We start from the raw sequence: 17,110 nt of genomic DNA, 5'->3' as shown, positions 1-17,110 counted from the left end.
AAAAGTTAGTACAATTTCTAATTTTACTTAGAAGGACAGTCACATTATCTAACCATAACTGTACTTAACTGCCTAAGTTGTGGGGCTAGGCTCCCTATGCAGGGAAGGAGTAAGATAAGCTGCTTCACAGGATGACTTTGAGAAGAGAAGCCCACTCTAGGCAATTCAGAGTATCCTCTAGCAATGCCCAATGCCCTTCCCCCTCCATTTATGGATGCTTAATCCTAAATTAGGTGCCTAAATTATGGGAGAACTTCCTTTAGAGATAAAGGGTCCAAGATAACTGTCCAAGACTACCTGAACAAAATTATTACCTATTCTGATTTATTTTACTGATCTCAAGACAAATATTATCAGATAAAAGTCAAACTTGCAAGCTTTGTACATCTACTCTCTGAAACATTTCTCTATAAGGATGCACATAATTTATGTAAACATAAGACCAAAAAAAAAAAGCTAAAAGTTTGGGTTGTTTGCAAAACATTTATGTTAAACAATGGTACAGTTCTGTTTTGATTAAGGATGGTAGACACAGCCAAGTACACATGCACTGTAGGTAATCAATCCTCTTAAGATAAGCAGATTCTCAAATTTAGCTTATTAAGCATACTAATTTTATAATATTTCCATTAAAATTTATCATCCTGTAAATCTCTTCCCCAGACAGATTCCACATCGCTAATTTTCCCCTCCTTCTTCACTAATGAAGAACAGTAATGAAGAACAGTATTCCAAAGTCCAGAAAAGAGCCACTGTGTTCAAAGATTTGCCGCAACAGTATCTGGTGCTCCAACACAGCAATTGAAAATTGTACTATTTTGCTTACACATTAAATCTAACATACCGATTTTACTATCGAGAAAATTCTCAAAATTGGTTTTTGCTGAGATGACTACAGGAATCTCCTGATTGGTAAGCAAATTCACAGCTGTCACTGAAGTAAGCGAGTCTGAAAACAAATGTAATGATCACAGTAAGTAAAATATGACAGAAAATACACTAAGAACATTATTTACTCTTAAAAGTCAGTTTATCTTAAACATGAAATTTAAATAAGAATTTTGTTTAAATAAGAAAGAAAATTAAAAACCTAATCACATTTCTAAAAAGTTCAGACATATTAAAATCTTCAGTAAGTCTGAGTGATAAATTCTCATGATTAGAAAACATACTTATAACAAACACCAGAATAAAAACAGAGTAAGATTTGGAGTATAAGAAAAACAATAGTGAGTCTTTGACCACTGTGTGCTGCAGAGTTGTATGAATTGGATCTAATAAGACCTGAGTTATATACCAGCAGACATTACAAAATTAAGCAAAAAAACCAGTTATTCAGACGAAACTGAAGGAGAGCATATATAATATGCTTATGCTTTGCCTTCTAACAGAAGAACTACAAAGCATGAGAAATATTGACCAGTGTAAAAAAAGAAACCTAAATAACCAATTGATTTCCAAACAGAATACTCATATTCATATTAGAGATGAGGAACCTAATGTCCACAGGGAAGGGGAGAGAGAAGAGGAGAGAATCGAGGGGGATAAACTGAAATTGATTTACAATGTGTGGCTTTGGTGGGTCAGCAAGAAGAAAAATCAAACCTCAGTACTCCAAGATTTGAGGATTCAAATCCCACATCTCAATCTGGACCTGTTTCTAACTTTTTTTGGTGCCTTTAATTTGAAGATAATTAAAATAACTAAAATACAGACTGCTAAGAGCTTCCTTTCACCTATCGTCATAGCTAAGCTGAGGAAAGTCTCGGTCGTGTATTGCTACATATAAAATCTGCTTCAAATAAAATAACAACATTTTAGAGAACAGGGCTACTATATCTCATCAGTCTTGTTAACACAAACAATATATTTATTTGTTTCTGATTACTACTTTTTCAAATTTCAGGTCTCTGAGATATCCATATTCTAGATAAAATTTCCCACATTCAAACCACTGCACATAGCTTTCCTCTTCTGTTTAAAAAAAATATACAAAAGGAACCAGTTCACTCTTTTAAAAGCAACTAAGCAAAAAGCCTCATGAACAGGATGCTGAGTGGGTAGGACAGTCTGCTTTTAAAAATAACTTCTCTTCTACCCAGCAATAATTTTGATTTTATGCTGGAACTCAAAATAATAACTCCAGTTTATGAAGGCAGTCTTTCTTTTGCTCATTTGCTCACATCATTATTATAATAGCCGTAAAGAGATGATACTGCAGTAGTAGTATTATAATGAGATAATGAACAATGTAAGGATCAAATCTTTATCTCAGATGCCTCACACTGAGGCAAAATTAGAAGACTTACCAGATTCTAAATTAACATAATTTTTGCTAAGCTAAAAAAAAAAAAAAGTTTGAAAACTGGTTGCTCACCTCATAATAATAATAGCCTAAAATACAGAGCTGTACTCCAAGAATAAAGGTATCAGAACTTTAAGTTACTTTGCCATAGAACATCTTTTTTTTACATTTCCTAGAAAACATAAAAACATACCCTCCCAATTATTTAAATAAGAACACAGTGAAGAAAGGCAGTTACAAGACTATGTCTGCTGAAAAGAAACCACTTAAAATTTTAATGTTACTGGTGAATGTTTTAAAAAAATCTTGGTTAATGTAAAAATATGGTCGATCCAAGGTTACTAAAAATTTTTTACTTAAACGCCATTGTTGGCCCTTTATATGTACCATGGCTGAAATGTAAATCTGAAAGTCCATGTAGAAATTCTTCTCCTTTATCTTCTCTTCTTTGGAAAATACCAGTCCATGCCTTTGAAATGCTCAAGAAATAGTAAGAAATATCAGCCAATTTCAACTGAAGAATGCATATAAGTATATTTTCGAGTAGCAGGAGTACACAACAATAGCAGAGTTATGATTCTGGAATTGTGTCCACTTGAAAGCCTCTTTTTCAACGTCTTATGGCTGTCATTATCCCAGATGAGAGTTTCTTAATTTAGCTCAACCAAAAGGTGAAGTTTATTGTTAACAGACACAAAAAAGCCCTTCAAGTATTTTCACATTTAAAAAAATAGAAAAAATATATTGTAGTCCTTATTAAAAACAAGTTTTGCACCTGTGCAGTTTGGCTTAAAGCGCAAGATCCAACAAAGACACAGGCACGTACATGGATGTGCATTTCTGGGGTTAGTGCTTTGATTTGGCTGAACTGTAAGAACTGCAAATTTCTTCCTTTATTCCTTAATAAAAATTCTCCAAGCTTTGCTCAGCTCTGAGACAAGGGCTCTACATACTCAACACATTCAGACTCCATTTTTTTTCTGCCAGCAAGTGAACTTCATTAAGGTTATAGAAATTAAGCAGTCAAAAATAAAGCAGGTTCTGTTCAACCATCACAATTTCCCACAAGATTCCTGCTTCATTGCTCTTGACATCAGATGTTACACAGACAATGAAGCCACACATTTACCAGTGAGAAAAAAGTAAGTATTGAACACCGGCTTGAAGTGGAAACAAAAAATATTCAGTAAACTTTGTATTTACTCTTACAATTTTCAGGTTTTCCAAACAGCAAAAAAATAGTAGACCAGGGATGCTAAATAAAGGCAGAATTGGTGGTAGGAGCCTTCAGGAAACCAATCAACAGCAATTAAAGAATTATCTCTAATTTTTGTCCTCTGTACAAGACAGGACCTGCCATAAGGCTACTCTGAATTTACTCCATTAGAATCTTGCATTAACTAAGGATCAGCGCAGCAGAGTATTTTTTTGCTATCGGTGATCCACTTTGCTATGTATTAATGATCTCTTGGCCTCCTTATATTCCCTATGACAGGAAGAGATCATCGTTGGTGCAAGAGTTGGTTCTGATGTTTTTGTGCTACCATGGCTGAATTACCATATAGCCATGAGATTCTCCAATGGGCTGACAGTGTCAGAGTTGGACTGTTCACTTGTGACACATGAGGAGACAAGAATCTGTTCCACCGCTTTTATATACTATGAAGTTTTACAGTCATTATAAAAGGAAGAATTCTAAGGTAGCTGCTGTTACTGTATCTGAAGCCAGGACAGGCTGATGTGATAATCTTTGACATATACAAAGAAACAAAAGACCTGTTCCCTCAACAGGAACAGCTCATGCTCAGCTTGACACACATTCTCTGAACATCATTCTCTAAAATTGTTACTCCTCTACAACAAAATGCAGTATGAGAAAAATATCACCTTTCCCTGGGATGAACTCCCTCTGAAAGACTTCCTTGAGACTGCTATTCCCATGCAGCAGTCTGTGAGTCGGTAAGATATATAAATGGGAAGCTCCATAAATGGCTTCAGGTGTATAGGTGTAAGCTGCTAGCTTCTCTTCTGTTACTTTACCATTAACCTGAAAAAGAGCAGAAAACATCCCCAATGAATTTATCTTTTTCTCCACTGGAAGTGCAGTGGTTTCAGATTCTCCTTCCTTTTTATGCAACTAACAAATATACTTCACCCTGTAGAAATATACAACTCTGAATATCAAAGCCAGATTCATTCCCACTATAGGGAGTTTTCTGAATCAAATCTTGACAAAATTTACTTTTAAGACCTTGAGAAAGTTGCTTTACAATCTTGTCTCAGTTTATCCAAATATATATATATAAAAAATATATATTATAAAATTATCCGCAATATTACATTGTGCTACTGAGCTAGATTCGATCCCTGGTTAAGTAACCTGGAATCTTTCTGTTCCCTTTTAATACGCATGCCCTGTTTCCAAGAAACAAAAATGAGATGGTACCTCTGAAATCTAAAGAGAATTCTTCTCAGCTACCAGACTTTCCAGCACACTTCTCTGATGAAGTCAGTGCTGCAACTTACATACAGGAATAAAATAATAAAGGTGACGTAACATTAAAGCAACTGGATATAAAATGAGAGTAATAAACTCAGAAGACTGCTTAAGAATTATCACTCACCACTATCAACAGGCTTTATATTTTAGGTCAATTAACTGTGGAGTGTAGAGGGTCTTAGAAGGAGATTTTTCTACAATATGTATTGATATACATTTTCAGAAACAACTTAAATACAAAAATGCACTTGCTAGCAGTGTGCAATTCAGAGGTATTAAGTTTAAGCTGTCCCAATTTGAGGTTTCCAAAAATTCAGTATTTTAAAATAAGAAGTCACTGAAAATGTTAGACCACAGTAAAGGAGCACAATGAAGCCAAAGGGCTGAATTTCTACCAGGTTCTCTGAAAATCTCTTCTGCCACTATCATATTCAAAAAGCCTTTTGCATCTCCTCAGAAGGACTTCAAATTTTACCATTTTTCTGTAGATAATTATAATTCTCTTAAGGTTTCTCTTTCCTTCCTCTCCTTTCTTCCTATCCAGACTTCTCTGTAGTTCCGTCACTACCTAATTGTCTGCTTTTCATTATTTTAATTATGGTATGCAATAAATGAAATAACGGACAAACGTCAATAAAGTGGCTTGCCTGAGGTCAGCTTGGGTCTGACAGAGAAGTTGCAGAGTGCAGCTAAAGCCCAGCTAGATCCTAGCTGACTTGTGCAGAGCCACTCGATACTGCTTTTGGGACTGCTCCCCTGAATGTCCTGGCTTTCAGGAATGCTTATTAGCTGGCATGTATCTTGGCACAAATACACACAGCCAATTTGCATCCGATGTCGCACTCAAACACACAAATCCTCTCCTAAGGAGGAAGTATCTCTTCAACCCACCAGTGGTGTTCTTCAGGATGTGTGCTGGTATATAATAATATATAGAGGTACAATACATATTATAATATATAATATGTGTTATATATAGGTATTTTTTATATATATATATATATAATTTATAGAGATATAATAATCTCTTTTGGGAGGTTTTGACCTTTTCAGATCTGAAAATCCATTTCCATCACGCATTTCAGGGGTTGCAGTTAGACCAACCAAGATAGCAGCATTCAAATTTCTGACTTACCTTTAGCAAGAAGTCAAGAGAGCATCCAACACAGTCACCTATCCAATTTGCTTGCATTTCTTTTATACCATACCACTCAGGGAGATCGGACAAAGCATCAAACATAGCCTGATGCAATAAAAGAAAGAATTAGAACATTCAGCTTACAAATTAAGGCTATGGTTTTAATTATAACTAACAACAAAATTATAAGATGCTGGTAAAACATAGGAAGACATTTATAATGCTGCTGACCTGAATTCATCTCTCTGAAAATAGAATTAACACAGCGCAAGCCAGACCTATGACATCTCCAACAGAGATCCCACTGTTATTAAAAGATGCCTTCCTTTTGAATGGACTAAACCATAAATGCAGAACAAAACCCTCAGATGGAAACAAACACAGAAAATATTCCCAACGGGTGGAAATTATGGGAAGTCTAAGTGACCTAATGAGCTGACCAAGACCACTGACACATAAGAGATGTGCTTGCAGGTATGAAGCCTGAGTTTGGATTAGTTGTTCTAGACAATAGCCTGGAGATGGCAGTCATACAAGAGACATTTACATGTCCTAAAATTTTCAAGCTCTGACTTAAAATGGCAAAATAGACTTTCCAGCTGCCTTTGTATTTTCCATATTTCATATTGAGATTTTACCAAGCACAACAGGCTATAAAACTGAGTGGGATCTTTAGGTGATATCACCCTGTAAAAAAACCCCAAATACAATAATAAAAGTTTATATTAATTGAAAAAATATATAATAATAATAATGATGATGATGATGATGATGATGCAGAGAAGAAATTATGTGTTGGAGCCTTCATTAGCCATAATGTCCAGCAGCCAACTCATAACTTCTATGTATACTTATACTCAGCAAGAGATATATCCATATATTTACATGCTTTCTGATGTGTGGCATGGAAGCATAACAGACTATTCAAAGTCAGCTAATATTTGCTTAAACCATTTGAACAGTATGTTTTTAATAAAAGAAATCTACAAAAGTAGTAAAGGAGAAGACATACAAAGGGATGGATAACTCAAAGCTTGTCTCATTTTTCACTTCATAACACTTCACATTTGTGTTATGAATACTCCATGACTGTCCAAAATCTTCACTTTGGCAGAAGTACAGCCAGAGGCATGAGTCACTCAGACAGATGGTGGATATGCTGAACAATTACAGTTAAAATCTAAGAATAAGGCAATGTCTTGAATAATTTTTCCTTCGGCTGTAATTCCCAACATCAAATGTGCAAGCTCTTTATTATCTCATTAATTGCTAACAACATGCAAGGATAGACAGTGGCTATTATTATGCTGCTCAAATTAAATAGTGGATAGTTAGATAATTACTGAAAATACAACTCATTCTTTTTTCAACTTTCATGTTTTAACTCCACTCTTAAATATTTTCAGAGTGAGATGCATAAAAGACATTCTAAGGATTACTTCCTAGTTAGTGCTCTCTTGTATATCTATCATTCAAAATACAACAAAGGGCACGTCCTTCGTAAATCGTAATATTACACCACCACTTGGGATTATTATTGCTTTCTACATCATTAAGAATCAAATTCATTTTCTGATGATTTATAAATAAAAGAATGGTAAGGTTTTGGAAGGTTTTTAATCATACTGTAACTTTAGTCAGTTGTAGCTCACAATTGCAAGTATGTTATATAACAGAGAATTCCAAATTCTCATAATTCTCATTAATTTTAGTGTTCCAGAGACTACTGAGCTTTATCTGCCATGAATAATCCATGTACGTATATACCTACCAAAGAATAATGAATAACTGGAGATATATATATATATACACACAGAGATGTATATATAGATACAGAGATAAATATATACATAACACTTGGATACGTTCTTTGTAAGAATTTTATGCATTTTAGAAACAATGAAATTGTGCCAATACACACAGAACTGGCTGGACACATTAGTAGATTTTTATAAATTCTCCGGCTTGGATATCCATCCTAATCTACATTACATTTTTCTGGCAGAAGCCGCTAAATGTGCATGTGCTCTACTGAAACTGTACAGTCTGTAATTGCTTGCCAGCAAAACTTTCTAGATGTTTTTCCACTGCAGGATCAATACATCAAGATCCTTAATACCAGTGTGATAATGATTTTAACTGCAGTTAGTCGGCCTTGTTAGGAGCTATAGGCTACAATTTGACTTAGTCCAATTCTTCTCTAGATAATGCAGTTGCTTCATGCAGATAAACACAGTGAGAGCCAACTTAGCTTCACCTGAACGAAGATAACGAAACTTATTCTGTGTGATGACACAGCCTGGTAGAGTCTGCAAACACAAACCCTTCACATCTTAATATGCACGTGAACCATAGTATAGTGTGACTAAAAAACAACAACAACAACAACAAAAAACTTTAAAACTTTTCAATATGGAATGATGGTTCTCTGTTCTTTGTCCTCAACACACTACTTTGGTTTCTTCTTAAGTCTACGAATAGCAGGTGAAGTAGAAAATGAACAATATGTAAACCACAAACACTTTACATAGCGTTACAAAAAATATAGGCAAAAAATATACAGTATGTATACTGCTAGCATGTTAATAAGTGTTTCTGGATGGTAAGTTAACCTAGGATACGCACTAACAGGAAAACAGAAAAGCACACTAAATCTTAATGCATGTACATTCAAAATTCATCCATGCAAATTAGGAGGTTTTAAAAAATTGCTTAAGGGAAACCCTTTTAAAAAACTTTTTGTTTTCAAATCCAATTGCACTACACCCTGCAAAAACATAAAACTATAAATATATGTTAAAACTACTATTAATTTTAAAAAGTTATATGTAGCCTGTTTCGATATACGAAACTCTTGAACTGAAGCTGACCAACACTAGCATAGAAATTCCTGAATATTATAAGCTAGTATTTGAAAAGTTAAATATTAACCCCATGAATTTTGCTTCCACGTTCTTTTTTAATATCACTGCCATGTTCATGTAGTCCCATGAATTCTGCTCCAATTATTATTTTGCAATTACTGATATGATTCCTTAAACAAAAATTCTGACCCTTAAGGGCATGTATGTAACTCCTAGTCATTTGTGCCACAAGTTTGTTAACTAGGTAACAACAAGAGGATTCCCCGCACACAGGCAAATAAACAAAAGTAAAACCATGTCAAATTCTGCAAGGGACAAAGAACAAAAGCAACATTACAATACAGTAAGCAGATAAACTTATCAAATAAATTCCATTTTCAAATTTCTGATGATGATTTAAACTTGGAAATGTTAGGTAGCAGAGTCTTTCTACTTTCATTTTTCATAGCTCAGGAAGAGATGATAAAACTTAAAAAGCAAACATCTAATTACAGGAGAAATTACTCCCATCTTAATTAAACACAAGTCAAGGCAAAGCATAAATACATTTTGGCAGTCTTTCAGATCTAAAGATAGAGAGACTCAGGAAAAAGCTAAAGAAATTAAAGCTACATTCAGGGATGAGAATGACTTCAAGGCTCTTACACCTTTAGGAAAGTTTGACTTAAGTGCTAGAGAAGTTGAAGATTCAGGATAAACTAATGTTTCACAGGACTGCTTTACTCTTTCAGAACACACAGAAAATTCTGGCATAGCTAGAAGATGAAAGCCAACCAGTTCAGATGATCAGAGATTCACAAAATGAAGATGAGTGTGCTGAAAATTCATCACACACAACGATGACCAAGTCTGAAACTAGAAGTAACACATCTGAAAACTGGAAAATTGATCTCACATATCCAGCTGTTTAGTCTGATAAAGATTCATAGAGACACAGACACAGTTTGGCAAACTTAAGACAGAAAAAAGTACATAAAGTCAAAGAACAGAAGTGCTTTATAATTTCCCAAGAGTATCTCAACTCCAGAAGTCCCCCTCCTGCTTGTAGTTCAAAGAGGGAGTATTCTGCTGAGCACCTAAAAAATTCAGTCTCTGACTTCAGGAACTGGCATGATTGGCTGGGTGGAAGAGGGGACAGCAGTGGATGTTGTCTGCCTTGACTTCAGCAAGGCTTTTGACACTGTCTCCCAGACCATCCTCATAGGTAAGCTTAGGAAGTGTGGGTTGGATGAGTGGACAGTGAGGTGGGTTGAGAACTGGCTGAATGGCAGGGCTCAGAGGGTCATGACAAGTGGCGCAGAGTCCACTTGGAGGCTGTAGCTAGCGGTGTGCCCCAGGGGTCAGTACTGGGTCTGGTCTTGTTCAATGTATTCATCAATGACCTGGACGAGTGGACAGAGTGCACCCTCAGCAATTTGCTGATGATACTAAACTGAGAGGAGTGGCTGATACCCCAGAAGGTTGGGCTGCCATTCAGCAAGACCTGGACAGGCTAGAGAGCTGGGTGGAGAGAAAACAAATTAAATTCAACAAGGGCAAGTGTAAAGTCCTGCACCTAGGGAGGAATAACCCCAGGCACCAGTAAAGGGTTAGGAGTTGACCTGCTGGGAAGCATTGCTGCAGCGAAGGACCTGGGAGTCCTGGTGGACAACAAGCTCTCCATGAGCCAGCAATGTGCCCTTGTGGCCAAGAAGGCCAATAGCATCCTGGGGTGTATCAAGAAGAGTGTGGCCAGCAGGTGGAGGGAGGTTCTTCTCCTCCTCTACTCTGCCCTCGTGAGGCCACATCTGGAATATTGTGTCCAGTTCTGGGCTCCCCAGTTCAAGACAGACAAAGAAGTACTGGAGATGATTGAGGGACTGAAGCATTTCCCTTAGACAGAACTGTGTCTGTTTAGCCTGGAGAAGACTGAGACGGGATCTGATCAATGTTTATAAATATCTAAAGGGTAGATGTCAAGAGGAAGGGGTCAGACTCTTTTCAGTGGTGCCCAGTGACAGGACAAGGGGCAACGGGCACAAACTGGAACACAGGAAGTTCCATCTCAATATGAGGAAAAACTTCTTTACTCTGAGGGTGACAGAGCACTGGAACAGGCTGCCCAAGAAGGTTGTGGAGTCTCTTTCTCTGAAGATAATCAAAACCCGTCTGGACGCGATCCTGTGCAACCAGCTCTAGGTGATCCTGCTTTAGCAGGGGGGGTTGGACTGGGTGATCTCCAGAGGTTCCTTCCAACCCCTACTGTTCTGTGATTCTGTGAACTGAATTTGTTAGTATGATCAATGCCTGCCACTAATTTCATACTTTGTGAGAGGATTTCAACCCCTCCATGATAGTAAATGAAACAAATTGAAAAATCTAAATATAATCTATAAAGCCAAATGTTTACTCTTTTTTAATGAAGACACTTCAATGAAGTTTGACAAATCTCTTCTTGTGTTTTTTTTTCTTTTTTTGTTTTCTTTTTTGACCTTCAGTAGCTCTGCCTGTACTATCGTAGGTCACACTTGACTCTTATTTCCCATGTGTGAAGTATACTGAAAATATATATTAAAAAGGAGCAACACCACAGATACTGTGCATGCTTAAAATTCTCTCTCGTAAATGTCTGCACCATCAGAGTTTTTCCCTTTCTTTATCATATAATTTATGGTCAAACACCTCTGGTTTGACCATGCAGAACTGAGGCAAAGAAATGATTCCTCAAAAACAAAAAGTAAAGCCAGTGTACTCTTCCAAATTTGCTCTCCAGAGTTGTTCTCATTGTAGCAACTACTAAAGAGAAGATATTCCCTTTCCAATATAATGAAGTATATCTTTGGGATACATGAGTAGTTGATTCCATAAATATAATAGCTCTTTAAAACATTTGTTATCATTTTTAGTAGTACTGAGCATTCATTGTTTTGATTAATCTTATACCAACAGGAACATAAATTTATATTGCCATAGCATCAAATGAGATGCTGCATTTAAACTAAGGTCAAAAGATCAGCCTTGTCTGGATATCTACGAACAATTTTCTGTCTTGCCAAGCTGACAAAACAGGTGTCATTTTTTTATTAATGAAGTGCTAAGCAAGCTGTGGAGACAATGCTCTTGGTCCATGTCCAGGAGATAGCTCTCAGCCTGACTCAAGAGGAAGAGTTTCAAAGTGAGGTTTATAAGGCCCATTCTGTTGGAAGACGACAACTATGAACTACACCCCAAGTGTGGGAAGTGAAAAAAAATTACGCATAAGGCATAGAAATCTAAAGAGCGAGCATTTCTATTCCCCTCAATGATAAGGCATTACTTCATGCAATGAAACTCAAAGTATTGTCAAGACTCTTAACATCCTAAAATGCAGTACTTCAGATTCATTACATTTCATTACCATCTTGCTTAATATCTCAGAAACAAAATAGAAAGTAAAAAAATCAAGCAAAACACGATTATGTAAACCAATTTCAATTCTATTCAGACCAGACAAAGTAGCTGTCAAACCCACAGAAAAGCTGGAGAAGAACTGGTAGATCTTCTGTTGTTTTCCCTCCACAGAGTTAGCACCATGCTAAACATCCAAGTTCCTGCACTTCACAGAATGTGGGAAGGATTTGTCTCTAAATGTCTGTATGAAAAAAAACCCTATAAAAATAAAATAAAGAGTATTTACCTGTATGGCAACTGTAAATTAGAGTGGCAGAATTTTGTGGGCCCTGCCACTGTCCCCAGTATGTAAATTAAACATACATATACTATTGTATTGCTGTGCAAGAAAAGGGAGATGATTTAAGGCAAAACTTGAAGTTTCAAAGTTGCTTCTATTTTATTTTGTTCAAAAAAAAAAGATTATTTTCTGGTTATTTGGGTGATTTTTGAAAAGTAAAATATGAAAAAATATTGTATAAAATTAATTTAGGAAGAACAGGGCTTATGCAAAGATTAACCTTACAGATTCTCATTTGAGGACTCAGTTGACTGTGCATAAAAAAACATAATAGCAATTTACAGGTACACACAGAAAATACTAACATTTACAGATAGATTTTTCCAATGAATCTGCCTACAGATTGAGCTGGGTAACCATAGCAACTAAATGTTTTAGCTTAAACATCTTAAATGCACAGACAACAATTTGAATAATAATGCCATCAGTTAAGGCATTATACTTTTATCAAAGAAATCTGTCAAAAGAAAAATTAAAATGTTCTTTAAAAATCCACAAAAGCTGCTAGACCATTTCAGACGTACTTCATAGTTTAAAAAATGGGTCATGATTACTTTATTACTTTACATAACCAAAATGGTTTCTGCTAAGCGTTTAAATCATGGTCAATATTTTTGCCCTTTGAAAAAAATTCATTGCTAATGGTAAATTGCCATGTGAGCAAACACTGCTTTGTTTGCATTTTTTATTTCAAGAAAAGACTATGAATTGGTGCAGTAACAATAAACAGATCAAAGCAAACCCACAGAAGATGATTCCTCTGGACACAACGGAAATCTAAAGAATAGCGTGTGTAGGAATGAAACACTGACTCCTGTAACACACGAGATGATTTCACAGCCCATTACTGACCATGTAACTCCTTATTGCTACTTGACTAGGAATGTAAACATTGCAGATGAAGATTACCCTTACTAGTATTTATTTTTTATTAAGGTTGTGAGATACAGAAGAAAACGTTAAATGACAAATGGGTGAAAGAGAGGAACACGGATGACTAGAAAGGTCATCAGTATGCAGTATAAATAGGTTGAATAGTCACAACAAAATAATTTGTGGCTGCTCCAAGTAGAAAATAAGTTGTATGCATACGTTCTGGCAGTACAGCTCAAAAAAAAAAGCTACTCTATACTGACAGAAAACACAGGCCTTTGGATCAGAATGATTTTGACCATGCTAATCTGGCACCATCTTGCCTTAACCTTTTGGATACCTTCAAAATAAGCAGAACTGGACAAAAGATGTTCAACAGGCAATTGACTCAGAAATGGGGAATAAAGACCTCAGGGCCAGACAAGTTCTGGAAAGGCAAACTTCTATTTTTATACGGTTTTTTAAATGCAAAAAAAGTGGACCATGGATTAAAAATCCCCAGTCCCATTAAAGATAATATTTATAATGTCCTCTCAGATTTCCCATTTACAGGAGCCCAACACATGGAGTACAATAAGTAACCTTCACCATCTAAGCCCAGCTTGGACAATAACATTCTCTACTCTGTAGCATCCTCAGCCTTCAGGTGCCTGAAAGTAACTGCAGAGAAGGTACTATACACATATTCATGAGAAGCCTAAAACAACTGAAGAAAAAGGGAAGTGAGATCCATAAAGAACCTGGTATTATTCTAGAGAGGTATGTTAGTGGCAAACTGTCAGGTAACGATAAAAACTCCTAATTGTTGTACTCATTTATCATTAGAAGCACAAATACCCGAAGTGTCTGAACAGCAAAGACTTTCAAGAAGAGGAAGTCTTAGTGGTAATGGTTCTGGTCCATGATGTCAGCCAGGAAAATCTCTTTATGGACATGAGTGTCTTCAAAATCAAGAGACATGAAATAATCTGCTGAAAGTGAAAGTATTATCACCACTAATGTTATCATCCTAAAATCATATTAGTGATTAAAGATCTTTAGCTTCTCAAAGTTAAAGAGATGTCTCTATCCTCCACACCTATTAGGACTAGATCTGTAAAATCTGGACCCTCCACTCCAAGATGAAAGGCTCTGTAAATGATAAAGGTAACATGTCTCAATAAAGCCCTGTCTCCCAGCAAGGGCTTTTGAAAAGAGGGGGGGAAGAAGGCTTAAGGAATAGGCTAGGAAGAGTGATTGCTGTAACCATGGTGTTCAACACTATGCTATTTAGGATGATATGGATTCAGATCAACTGTCAACAGCCTGAATCCAAAGAAAAAGTATACAAAAGAAACAGATTTAGAAGGAAGGACTCATGTCTCTTACCACTCCTTGAAAAACACTGGGATGACTACCGTAAGGAATGAAGAAATGTGTGCAAAGTTGAGTTTTGAGGATAATAAGATATTCAGAAAGAGGAGACAAAATTGTAGCATTTAAGATGTGTAAATTGGCTTCTGTCAAAACACTGTTGTGAAGCTTCCTGGTTATGTTACTGTGAGCACAGAGTCTCTAAAAGATTGAGTTCTTTTCCTCAGAGACAGTCTCCCTCCAATGGACAATATTCAACTGCAGCTTGCATGGGCCATTCAGAGCTGTATGGCCAAAACAGTCTTCTTCAGAAAGTAAGACACAACATGCTATGTTATCTAGCCTCTTGCAACTTGAAAGAAAAAATTAAGTACCAAGAAAGGGAATTTATTTACCTTAATCTTCCAAAGCATAAAATTCATCTAATATCAGATAACAGACTTAGAATAGCAGACCCTGGTAATCTGTTATTCTTATTTGAAGGTTTGGGGAAAAGAAAAAGTAATTTTTTCCCCCCCTCTACAACCAAATGTTTAAAGCCCTTGCCAAAAGAAGCAGAGTGAAACTGTTCAAAATGTGCCAGAACCACAGCAACAAAAATGAGAGTCAGTGGAGGGTGAGTAAAAAGGAAAATTCAAAAACCACCTGCTGATAGTTGGTAGCATCTGTCACTGTACAAGAAGTGGGAGCACATGAAGGCAATGCTTGCCAAAGCACTTGAGCTGGGAGCAATATGGCATCATTCATCAACCTGGTTGTATCAGCTAGCATAGACCCTACAGAATATCATGCACAGAACAAAATTCTGGGAAACCTCTACAGAGATCTGTAGAGTACTCAACCATCCTCTGTAGTAATGCTTAAAGGTTCTGTAGAGGTTGATATAAATGTTCATCCCCAAATGAAAAGCAGAAGCAGCTCTCATTCATGATGCCACTAAGATGTTCAAGAACATGGGGTTATTTGTGCTTTTGCCCTTCATGTAGGTAAGGGATATGGTGGTCTCCTGAAGTGACATTTTGGGTGCTGTGGAGGTACAAGTTCCCCCATCATCAGCTGAGCCTACTTACTGGAGAATGACATGAGGGAGACGTGATCATCCCAAGAGCTGATGCCTTTCCTGTAATGACATTTCTTAGGTCAGAGACTAAGACAAAAGATAAATCATCCTCCCTAGAGCAGGGTGGATATTGAGCAAGAGGTAACAATCCCGTAAGCCAAGGTTGTTTTCAAGGTTATGGAAAAGCTCCTCAGTCTTGTATTTTGGTCTTTAGGAGTAAAAATTTAAGGCTGATTCACCCCTCTTAGAGGGAGATAAGTAAACATTGATTTGGTGCAAGCATGGACACAGCCCAGAAAGACCAGTCATCATTTCCTACAGCCTCTGTAAGGACAATAGACAAAAGATGGATCAATAAAGGTAGAAACTCTAGTGAAGCTCCAGCCTCAAATTGAGAGAAACAGTGAGTTGGGGCAGACCCTGAAACATCACAAAGATGATCCTGAAATCTGGTGATAAGATTACCAAGAAAAAGCTCAGAACGTTGTGATCATTTTGTGATTGTGCAGACATGCTTCTTTTTTCCTTCAGCTATAGCAAATGTTCCCTCCTTACTGCCACAACAGACAGCACGATCAGAAAACATGTATCTCAAGCATGAGGAATCAAAGCATCAAGCAGGATATCTAAGGTTTTTCTCTTTATTCTGAATGGACCTAGAGTGAGATCTGGATTTCTTCTCCCTGGATGATGGTGGAAATTTGGTCTCTTGAATCTGGGGCTCAGGAAAAGGCCAAAGATGAATTTTTAATATTTTCTTGAGAATAACTTTCTTAATCTGTATTTGAAGTCTCAATACACAGAACACTTGGATGGAATAAAAACTTCACCCAGACAAAACACGAAGTTGCTACTTTCATCTCAGAAAGCATAAAGCCAAAAAATCTTGTTGAATAATTCCTAGGTGTGGAAGCTATGCTGTCCCATCACAATCAAAATTTGAACTCACAACAAAGAAGGATGTTTAAATAACTTGAAAATATTTTTTAGATTACAGATAATCAAACAGAGCAGAGTATGAAGTATAACAGAAGGTCCAGATGATCTTCAATAAAGAGTGGTTAATCATAAAGAACTATGGTTCAGACACGTGGAATTGAACACTAGGTGACAGGCTGTACTCCATTGGTTATACCATGCCCATAAGTCCAACAGGTTGACTAGGCAAACAAGTTTATAGTTCAAAAGATTGTATGGCTGTACACTCAAAACATGCAGAAAAGCATTTAATGGTAAATATGGGATGACAATGTGTGAATGCAGAATTTATTCATTCACCTCTAACTTATGCTTTTTGATTTCTTCAAA

The 17,110-nt window shown here is 36.5% G+C and overlaps 1 protein-coding gene across 3 annotated transcripts in view; it reads right to left on the bottom strand.

Annotated features, from left to right (window-relative positions):
- The window catches only part of LARS2 (leucyl-tRNA synthetase 2, mitochondrial), an 89,537-nt gene that overhangs the window by 41,018 nt on the left and 31,409 nt on the right, over positions 1 to 17,110 (bottom strand). For all 3 annotated transcript variants that reach the window (XM_054818540.1, XM_054818541.1, XM_054818542.1), the window contains exons 8-10: positions 5,941 to 6,048; positions 4,193 to 4,352; positions 845 to 949 (exon numbers count right to left, since the gene is read on the bottom strand). In XM_054818540.1, coding sequence (XP_054674515.1) covers positions 845 to 949; positions 4,193 to 4,352; positions 5,941 to 6,048 — 373 coding nt within the window. The remainder of the gene's footprint in view (positions 1 to 844; positions 950 to 4,192; positions 4,353 to 5,940; positions 6,049 to 17,110) is intronic.

This window comes from Grus americana, chromosome 2, assembly GCF_028858705.1.
Source record: "Grus americana isolate bGruAme1 chromosome 2, bGruAme1.mat, whole genome shotgun sequence".
NCBI lineage: Eukaryota > Metazoa > Chordata > Aves > Gruiformes > Gruidae > Grus > Grus americana.
Note: the sequence above shows the minus strand (reverse complement) of the source record. Positions and strands in the feature narration are given on the sequence as shown.